We start from the raw sequence: 10,725 nt of genomic DNA, 5'->3' as shown, positions 1-10,725 counted from the left end.
AATGGATTCCAAGGCTGAAAAAATTAATTTTCTTTTGTCTCGCGCCCTAAATTTATTAAATTCCCATTCCCTAAATTTATAGATATGGAGGTGGTAGCTTTCAAAAGATCTATCACAAGTTTAATGATGAAAAGAGTGGTTGTGAAAACTTAAGATGGGGCTTATTCATTTAGAAATTGAAGTTCAAGTGCTATTTTAAGAGTCAAAAGGGATTGGAATTAAGTAAAATATATTTTTTGACGAAAACTGCATTTAACGAAATCTTATACATATTATTATAACTTGATTAAAGGAAGAATACCTTGACCTAAGCTTGATCATATAATACTAAAAGTGAAAGAACAACGACAAATAGTGTAGCTTTTTTCAAAGGAATTTTAGATATTCCTAGAGCTTCTTCCAAAATTGGAGTTCGGCAGCCATATATTTGGAGGAGTACGTAACTGGCAACCAGTTCACTATCATAAGAAGAGGTTATTCTACGCTGGGAAATACAAAATTTAAGAAGTAGGAAAGAAGACACAAAAATCTTATAGACAAAAAATTGAAGAACATCTCAGTGGCACTAACAGAGTTGTGCAATTGATGATACAACTGAGCACACAAATGCACTTGAAAATGTATGCTAATCTGGTGGAATGAATAAAAAGCAAAGATCTGACACATGCAAAAAATCTTCCGATTGTTTATTTAGTCTGCTTTCTTTTAATTCCCCCCGTTGCCGCACACGCTGGTGATTCTAATAACGTCACTTTTAATTTAGCTACTTTTAGGACAGTAAATTTGATATGAAGCCATCTTCAAATTTTTGTTACATACTCAAATTTAAGCTAAGAAAGACTCTTGATAATTGATTTTTAATAATCTTAAGCTTAATGCGATGCAAACAAACAAGCTTTTGTTTAGGCATTCTTGACAAAATTAATTTCAAGGTAGGGCTTAATTTTGGGAGGGGAAATTAAAAAAATGACTAAAAACCAAATTGTAAACAAGCCCTGTGGTGGTGCAATGTGTTTGATCTCAGCTTGGTACCCAGAGATCGAGAGATTGATGGGACCCAGAGATCGAACCCAACTGTCGCAACATACGGCTGGGCCGGTGCAGGAATTTTAGTAGCCAAGAAGCGTCGTTAATCTGATACGAATTATAAAGAATGTTATAATTGTTGGATGATTGTAAAAATACCGAGATTTGGATCTGGGAGGGGCGCAAGCCTAAAAGTTCTTGACACATATGTGCGTGTTCGTGGTGGTTTTGGTTGTGTCAGGTTATCATGAACACTCCGACGCATTGGAATTGAACGCTAAAATAACTTTGAAAAGAAAAGAAAATATTATACCTGAACAAAATTTCTGTTCGGTGCTACTTTGAGATTAGTTCTGTGTAATGCTTTCAAAACTATTGGTAGATGTTACGACAAAATGAAAAAAATAACTAATTTCGGAAAATGGCAAAGATTTCCAGCAGACACAATCCAGAGGGAGGGAGGCCGCCCCTTAGGTGTTTTTGACTTTTGTCACTTTTTCTACTGTTACTCATCTGTCGCGCAAATAAGTTGTTAAAATTCTAAACAGGTGTCACATGTAATAGAACAAAATATAAGGATTCTATAATTATTATTACGTCAAGATAAAAATGAAAATGTGTATCTCACACTTTATTAAGTGAAAAATTTCATTTTTAACGGATCAGGGGTGGAACTAGAGCAGAATCTTGGGGGGGGGGAGAGGAAGACCAATGCGACAAGTGCGCCAATAAACAAAATCTTAGGGGGGGGGGAAATTTACAAGGGCGCTAACAATTGACCAAATTGATAAATTATTTTTAAAAAAGAGTGAAAAACCGAAAAAAAAACAAGGAATGAGGACGCCAGAAAAAAATCTTGGTGGGGGGGGGGGGTCCTCCGCCTCCTCTGGATCAGCCAATGTAATGCATTCTCCCGCCATTTAATGTGTTATGATTAATTATATTCAGCGTTTTCATCCATCCTACGAAAGGCTAAACATTAGGAAGATTGGGCCACTGAGATTGAGTTTTTCAGTTTTGAATTGCCTTCCTGTGATTTTTTCCGTTTCAAAATTGTCCAATTTCAATGCTCAAGTTCCGAATTTTGATCACAATTTTTTTTTTTTTCAGAAACTGAATTTGTGACTAATAATTTGCCGTAAAACGTCCAATAAAAATATGTCAATATGTCAGTCGTATGTCAATTTATGAGTTTTACTAACCTGTTTTTGTATAACCGCCGAAATTATCAAGTAAACATTTAGTGATTTCAGCGTTTGTTCTACACTGAGACATGCATAGATAATGTCAATTGTAAAGCGGTTCATGAACACATAAAGCCAATTAGCGTTTTATATTGAAAATACAAAAAAAAAATAATCAAAAGATCAAAAATAAATATAGAAGGTGTCTTTTATAATGAATATAAGAAAAAGATACATCTTTCAAGTTTCAATGCTCATTAACTAGGTAAGAAATAATCCCATGCAAACAACTGGTCAAAAATTAACTCCTAGTGATAGTTCAAATCAGTCACAATTAAAATCAGTCACAAAAATGTCATTATTCTCCTTTTTGTCAACTTTTTTTATTTAAGAGTCAATTTTAACATATTTTATTCCTTTAATTTGTAGACCAGGAAATATTACTGAAATTAGAAAGAGGGAATGTTGCTTTTTACACCGTCTTGTTTTGTTGACAGACGAATGGATTCGCCTTGAAAGGTCCAGTAAAAATATGTCCATTTATCAGTTTTGCTAAACGGTCTTTGTATAACCACTGAAATGGCTTAGCAAAAAAATTTGTAGCAAAAAATTAGATATTTAAAAAAAATAGCAAAAAAGAGCGACATATATAGACAAAATTCACTTCCAAAGCTACTTTCAGCGTTTCATGCTGAAAATACGAAAAAAAATGTAATACTGTAATTCAAATCAAAAGATCGAAAATAAATATCAAAGGTGGCTTTTAAACTGAACATAAGAAACTGATACATCTTTCAAGTTTTCAATGCTTATTAACTAGGAAAGAAATAATCCCATGCAAATCACCGGCCAAAAAATTAACCCCCCAGTGGCGCCATCTGTTACTTAAATAAGGATTAAACTCATGCATCGAACGCGTCACAAAAGTATCACTCTTCATTTTTGTGTCTAATTTCTTTTGTTTATGAATTAATTTTAACGTTGTTATTAATTTTATTTATAGACCAGGAAATACTACTGGAATTGGAAAGAGAGGGAATGTTGGTTTTTACACCGTCTCGTTTTGTTGACGGACGAAGAATCGTTTGCTACGATGATCGATATATTTTAAAAACGGCCGCTGAAGATGATGGTATTGTTGTTTCGAACGACAACTATCGAGATTTGGCACAGGAATCCCCTGAATTTAAGAAGGTTGTTGAAGAGCGAATACTCATGTATACATTTGTGAGTGACAGGTAACTAAATCTGATTTGTATTCTTTTTAGATCATTGAACTCTCATGGCCTCAAGAAAAGAAATGATCCCATCAGAAGAGGTCAAGGATCAATAACTTCTTCTCAGATTTGTAAAAAGCGCTTAAGTCGGCTTAAAACCGGATTGCAAGATGTCCCCGTGACCTCTAGTTGAATGGAGACTTCTTGCAAGCTTAGGCCCTTCTTGGTCACTAAATTAAATAAAAAAAACAAGTTTTTTTAACTGAAAGTAAGGAACGACGTTAAAACTTAAAACGAACAGAAATTATTCCGTATATGAAGGGGCTGTCCCCTCCTCAACGCCTCGCTCTTTACGCTAAAGTTTTTTTATTGTTTAAAAAAATAGAGTTGTGAGAAAGTCAAACTTTAGCGTAAAGAGCGAGGCGTTGAGGAGGACAGCCCCTTCATATACGGAATAATTTCTGTTCGTTTTAAGTTTTAACGTCGTTCCTTACTTTCAGTTAAAAAACTTGTTTTTTTTATTTAATTTTTGAACGTTTTTGAATTAATGCAGGTTTTGATTTTGGCTCACCGTACATGAATAATTAAAACAAAATTTGCATATTATATTTGGTTAAATGGCTTTCTCGAAACTTGTTTAATTTTATTTACGAACGTTTTTATTAGTAATAAATATACGTAACTTAGAATTAACTTACGTAACGAACTTCTATATTCATAAATTTTTAACACGTATATTAGGGGGTTCGCCCCTAGTCAATACCCTGCTCTTTAAACTATAGTTCGAATTTTTTTTCCAGTTCTTTAAAAATGACCTCTTAATCACAATCAGTTGATCAGTTGAAAAACTTGTTTTTTTTTATTTAATTCCTGATCTTTTTCTTGAATAATGCTGGGAAATCCGGCGCCCCCTTCATAGCAATGTCCCTTCCCCCATGAAAACTTCCTTCATGGAAAGATCCTTCCATATAGCCCCTGACCCTCTCCTTCCCCCACCTACCAGAAAAAATCTCCTCTGAAAAAGTCTGTATACTTCCTAATAACCAATACTATATGTTAACATTGAGTAAAGTTCATAACTTTCAGCCCTCCCCCTGGAGACTTTGGGGGATCAAGTCATCCTAAAATACATTTTTATCATATTTTCGACCTTGCTGAACAAAATGGCTATCTCAAAATTTTGATCGGGTGACTTTGGGAAAAAAATGAGCGTGGGAGGGGACCTAGTTGCCCTCCATTTTTTTTTTGTCACTTAAAAAGGGCACTAGAACTTTTAATTTCCGTTCCAATGAGCCCTCCCACGATATTCTAGGACCACTGGGTCGATACGATCACCCCTGGTAAAAAAAAACAAAAAAAAAAAACAAATAAACACGCATCCGTGATCTTTCTTCTGGCAAAAAATGCAAAATTCCACATTTTTGTAGATAGGAGCTTGAAACCTCTACACTAGGGTTCTCTGATACGCTGAATATGACGGTGTGATTTTCATTAAGGTTCTATAACTTTTAGGGGTCTTTCCCCCTTTTTTCGAAAATCAGCCAAATTTTCTCAGGCACGTAACTTTTGATGGGTAAGATTAAACTTGATGAAACTTATATATTTGAAATCAAAATTAAAATCTGATTCTTTTGATGTATCTATTGGTATCAAATTCCCGTTTTTTAGAGTTTCGGTTACCATTGTCGCTCCTTACTTACAGTTCGTTACCACGAACTGTTTGATATAGTTTACCACAATTGGCGATACACTCCTATCAACTAGTGTTGACGCCCTTGATATAAAATCTCAAGCCTATTACCATCGACTCAATATATATTCAGGCCTGCAAATATTTTATAACAAATTGGAAGGCAACTCTCTGTAAATAACCTAGCTTGGATGAAGTTGCCCAGTCGCCAAAAACATCAAAATAAGCAAAATGCATTAGAACTATCCATTAATCAAAGTTCCGGGAATATGGTGTTGTTTACTAGGCTATGTTTTCGTCGAGGTTTCGCACCTCCTTGAGGTCATCCTCGTGTGGTTTTGACAGTCACGCTTCTGGTTAGAAAAATTCGTAAAAGATCCACCCTAATGCCACTATGAGGCTCCAAAAGCAGGTAGATGGCGTGTTGCATAGATAGATTGGTAAATATAGTAGTTGCAAGCGGGGAATATACGTTGATAATTTCTTCCACCCTCCATGAACCCTCCAAGAATATGTCAACATTTTTAAAACCCTAGGTATTTTTGTATATTTGTTTTTCATTTTGAACTTTTTAATATCTGCCGCTCTCCTCAAAAAGTATTCGAACTGTACTTATTTTAATCGAAAGTCTTGGCTTTATCAGTGCCACAAAGGTCACTTATCAGAGAATTGCTTCACATGAGCCAAAAAGAAAAAATTACGGAAGAAATGTTTGTAATTCTCACACCCTCTCACTACTCAAGAGTAACTAGTAACCCTCTGTTTCAGGGAATATAAATCAATGAGTTTTTATCCTCTTTGGTGCTAAGTCCATATCTTGTGATTTTAAAATGCCCCTGCCGCACTATGCTGAAATTCAACATTCCTTTAGTACAATCATTAGTGAATTTCTAATTTGTCGATTAGCTGTGGTTTTTTCAGCAGTTGCTGAAAGGCAGATAATATCCCTAGGTTATTTCCTAATTATAGTCATAGCCAAATCCGCTTTGTTTTGTCTTGTTCATTGCTCTCAGGTTTTGGTGGAAAGTTCTTACCGCAGAAAGTTGGTTTAGAAATTTTTTTTTGCTTTGAGCTTTTTTGACGTTTAAAATCAGTTTCCATAGTTCAAAGCAGTCACAATTAAAATTAGTCACAAAAATCTCATTATTCTTATTTTTGTCTACTTTTTTCTTCAGTTTCAACCCGTATTTGTCTGCATTTACCAGTTTGTGCTTGAGAGGGATACATCTAACCTTCTTTTGTATGTATTTGGATGATTTGATTAATATGCGTGTATTTTGCAAGCTTCACCCATCACATAGATACCATATTTTGATATATATATATATATATATATATATATATATATATATATATATATATATATATATATATATATATATATATATATATATATATATATCGACTCCTAAGTGACTTTCAATCTATCGGGCTTTCTATCAACATTGATAAGTCTGAATTTTTGTCCTTTAATGCACCGCAAAGGGATTCTGTCACTCTCGGAAATTATGTCGTCCTTACGGTATCAGAGCTGAGATATCTTGGTATTATTGTTGCAGAAACAATTATTAAAACTAGACAAGCGATTGTTAATCAAACGACTACCGCCAATAAATGTGCTTATGTGTCTGTAGTGCCGAATCACTACTCCAGGAAATCTCTCGCCTTGATTTATTGTTCAGTGGGCTTAGCAGACATAACCTCGCCGGTGCATCCCACATGCTGTAAATGAGAGACACTGAAAACGTCAAAAAATGCTAATGTAAAAATGCAAAATTTTTACTGTACATACCCAAGCTTTATAGGAATTTCCGCCTTGAAAAAATTGGTCTTAGAGAGCCAACCAAACATTGGTCTAGCATTCGAAATAATTCAGTGCTAAAAGTTAAATTAGATAGACGGCGTTTCTCACCTACATTTATTTGAGTGTCGTGAATTACAATGAATGTCGTATCTTTATCATTTTTGAAGCTGGTTTCTTTTTCTTTTAAATTTTGTTTTTGTAGTGCTCCACTAAAATCAATTTTTGTAGATGGTGGGCAAATAAATGTTATTATTATTATTATATATATATATATATATATATATATCAACGTATAAATTCTATGATGATAGGGAAAAAATGGACAGAATAAATATAAAGTAAATCTCTGTTGCAGGTTTATGCCCCCTGATGATCCACTAGGAAGAAGTGGACCGACACTGGATGACTTTCTGCGGAAAATACCACCCCACTTGGCTAGTTCTACGGCTCCTCCTTGTCCTTACGGCAAAAAATGTACATATGGAAATAAATGCAAGTTTCAGCATCCCGAAAGAGGTAATCTACCTCAGAAATCTGTCACTGAAAGGCTACAAGAGCAAGCCTCCCAAAGGAAGCTACTTAAAGGGCAGGATAAAAATGGTAAGAATTTCTATGTTGCTTTGTGTACAATTAGATGTTAGGGTCTTTATGGGTACGTATTACCTTACAAAACTTAGGAGAGAAGTTTGTTTTTCAAGATTCTGAATTAAGAATAGTTCATGTTTCCTAAGCTTTGTTTTTAAGCATCATTTCTTTGGTCTATAATTTATTTTTTTCAGATTTTCTTTTTTTAAAGATCGTGAGTGTCTAATTTCACGTAGAGGGTAGCAAAGCCCTCTACATATGTTGTAGATGTTGTATATGTTGCTTATGTTGTATATGTTGCAGATACATATTCTGGTTTTGTCACATTTTGGAAAAAAAAGACAAAACACCAATCATATTTTAGGCTGAAAACTTTAGTTTAATTAGTTCATAATTACTAGACGAGTGTGCCCTATTGAGAGGAATGGATCGCATTTCGTTCCTTCGTGAAGTAAAAATAAAAGCCCAAAACTTATTTTTGTACTATATTTATCCAAAATTTATTTCTGACTAATGTTTATCCCAATGTTTTTATTTCCAACCGTTCCTTTTTCTGGCACTTCTCTGCAGTGTTTTCAGTTGCATCGGAGTAAACAACTAAGGTTTTATAGGACAAGTATTGATTTTGAATTAGTAGTGGCAATAATATTGTATTATAAGAAAAAACAAGAGAGACAAAATTAATAGGTAGCACACCAAAAGCGTCGTTTGCGCGGGTGTGCTACTAACAAAAAAGAAAAATATCAATAAATATATTTCTATACGAAGTTGGAGGGTGAATTTGTGTATCGAAAAAACGCTTAGATAAATATTTCATTCACAATAAAACTACATAATATCATTATCCCGGAGCAAACAAATTTGTACTTTTATTATCTTTTTTAATGGTCAAGTTAGGCCAAATAAGGCTTTTTAAGGTTAGATAAGGTCTTGTAACATCAAGTTTTATTATAATTTTTAGTATTTCTGATAACAGGATTAACAAATTAAATATTAAAAAATATTAAATACATTAAATTCTTGTTTAACTTTTAATATTTAAATACGTATTTAATAATTGGAAGATTTGAACTATACTGCTATAACCCTCAAAAAGTGATCGCTGTAAGTGTATCATGTTTAATTTTTCATATTTGTTTTTAAGTATTTCTTATTAACCCTCCTGTTAACCATTGAACAATTTTTCTAACGTTGTGAAATAATATATTTTACAAATCGAATATGTGTTAGAGAATTTAAAGCAAAGTAATTGTGCTACCTAACAATTCTGTTTCTGCTATACAAATAGATACCTGCTAACTAACATTGTTAGCAAACAATTGGACGGCAGAAAACCCCTTAAGCCTAAGAAGATATTCAAAAAGGAAGTTTAAATACACTGCAAGAATTCAGCGCCATTTTCGGAAATACAGTCGGAGTGATAAGAAATAAAAGAATAACAGATCTTACTTCTGCTAAAAGTTCGTATGTGTTTCAGGGGCGTAGTTTTCTATGGGACAGGAGGGGCAACTGCCTCTCCCAAACCTCAGCTTGCCCCAGCCCACTCCCCGCCCCCAGTTTGCAACCTCCCCCCCCCAGCTGGAATTTAGTTTCTTCAAAAATGTTGTCAAAACTATGATAGGCCTGGATAATTCAAGTATCCAGAGAAATGGGTCAGTTTTCTTTAGTACGTCTTTACCTTTTTTGTTACTGTCTGATCTATTTTTCAATTTTCTCTGTCATTTCTACTTTATTTGGGAAATTTGGCTTCAGCTTTGTCCTCCCCCCCCCAGGATTTTGGCGAAATTACGGTGTTTTTTAAAGGGCGTTACTTCTGTTGTGCCCTTTAAATAATGTGATAGGATTTAGTAAAGTGAACCGCGGATAAATGAATATAGTCCCTCCATAGTGTAGTTGATTCTTTTTTTTTCTAAAATTGTATTTCATCATAAAGCTGCAGTAGCCTACTGGCTCTTGAGGACTTATGGGCTCTAATTTTATTTTGAATTTATCGACTAGGTTTGGAGCCCTAAATTTTTTAAATTGATTTTTTATTCGTTATCATTAAGTATGTACCGCCCCCACCCCGCTGTAAAAATACTAATATGGTTGCTTAAGAGTATTTATAACTATGAAATGTGTTCATTTGTCTAATTAATGTTAATCAATTGGAAAGGATTTTAAATTTAAAATCATTTTGATTTTATTTCTAGCAAAGGCCGTGAGTCTCCCAGCTCAACCTAGTTCATGCGACGGACTTCTGCCAGCTAAGCGGAATCTTGCTCGAACTAATTCTGTTGCCACAGGTGTTACACACGAACCCATGCAACCGAACAGAAGCCCTTCTAAAGCAACATCTCTGCCAATACCTGTTGATCAAATGCAACAAATGTTACAACAATCACCTCCTAATCATCCATGGCATGGACTTTCTCAAGATCAGCATGAGAATCTTCATCGACCTGTTCAACGGCAACTCTCTTTGAATCCAGCAGGTGATGCAAGACTGACTCACTACTACCCTTATGGTGTGAACAGGCTAAGTATAGCTCCAGAAAGGCCATTACCTGGCTATTATTACCCAGTCGAAATACAGCATGCGCAGATTACCAGAAATGCGTCTGCACCAGGAGCTTTTATGCCCCGAGAAAGGCCTGTCCTGTATACACCCCAGTCTTCAAGGTTGTCTAGTACCTCCGATACCCAATTGAACTTACTGCCAGATGGTTTTCGCTGCAGTACTGCTGAATTAGACCAAAATGTTTCGCCATCAACTCCAAAACTACTTCCTTGGTATCCGCATTCCAGGCCTTTGTATCCTCCTGAGTCCCCTGGACTGAGCTATCAGCAGGTGAGAGATGAAATGTACTTCCATTTTTCTGCTCTTTTCCCGGAAAGTAAAGTACAGGAAGCCATGGCTCTACTTCCAAAGGAAACTGACCCGCAGAAAATATCCTCGGTTATCATGGAACTAATTAAGAATAACCCATAAAAATTTTGTTTTGAAGGTATATTTCTTTTTCGTATAATGTGTACGACTTACTGCATTGGCATAGCGCGTGCAGCTTATTTTGTTCGGTTGGCATGGCTAACTCTATTTCTTAGCAAAATTTACTCAAGTTTATTTCATTCAGTGGCCGTGGCTTAAGCCAACGATGGGCCATATTTATTCCATGATATATAGCTGTATCAGCACGGAATAGGAGATGATTTTAAAAAGTGCATAATTAAATGTAATTA

At 34.9% G+C, this 10,725-nt stretch overlaps 1 protein-coding gene across 1 annotated transcript; it reads left to right on the top strand.

Annotated features, from left to right (window-relative positions):
* The first annotated feature begins 3,193 nt into the window (after positions 1–3,193).
* Positions 3,194–10,477, top strand: LOC148955058 (endoribonuclease rege-1-like). The gene is made up of 3 exons (XM_089104711.1): positions 3,194–3,448; positions 7,277–7,521; positions 9,699–10,477. The coding sequence occupies exons 1-3, from the start codon at positions 3,249–3,251 to the stop codon at positions 10,475–10,477; spliced, it is 1,224 nt and encodes a 407-aa protein (XP_088960837.1). The 5' UTR covers positions 3,194–3,248.
* Positions 10,478–10,725: the final 248 nt, after the last annotated feature.

The sequence above is a fragment of the Artemia sp. Qi Xiang Cuo genome, chromosome 2 (assembly GCF_049724085.1).
Source record: "Artemia sp. Qi Xiang Cuo chromosome 2, ASM4972408v1, whole genome shotgun sequence".
In the NCBI taxonomy this organism is placed as follows: Eukaryota; Metazoa; Arthropoda; class Branchiopoda; order Anostraca; family Artemiidae; genus Artemia; species Artemia sp. Qi Xiang Cuo.
Note: the sequence above shows the minus strand (reverse complement) of the source record. Positions and strands in the feature narration are given on the sequence as shown.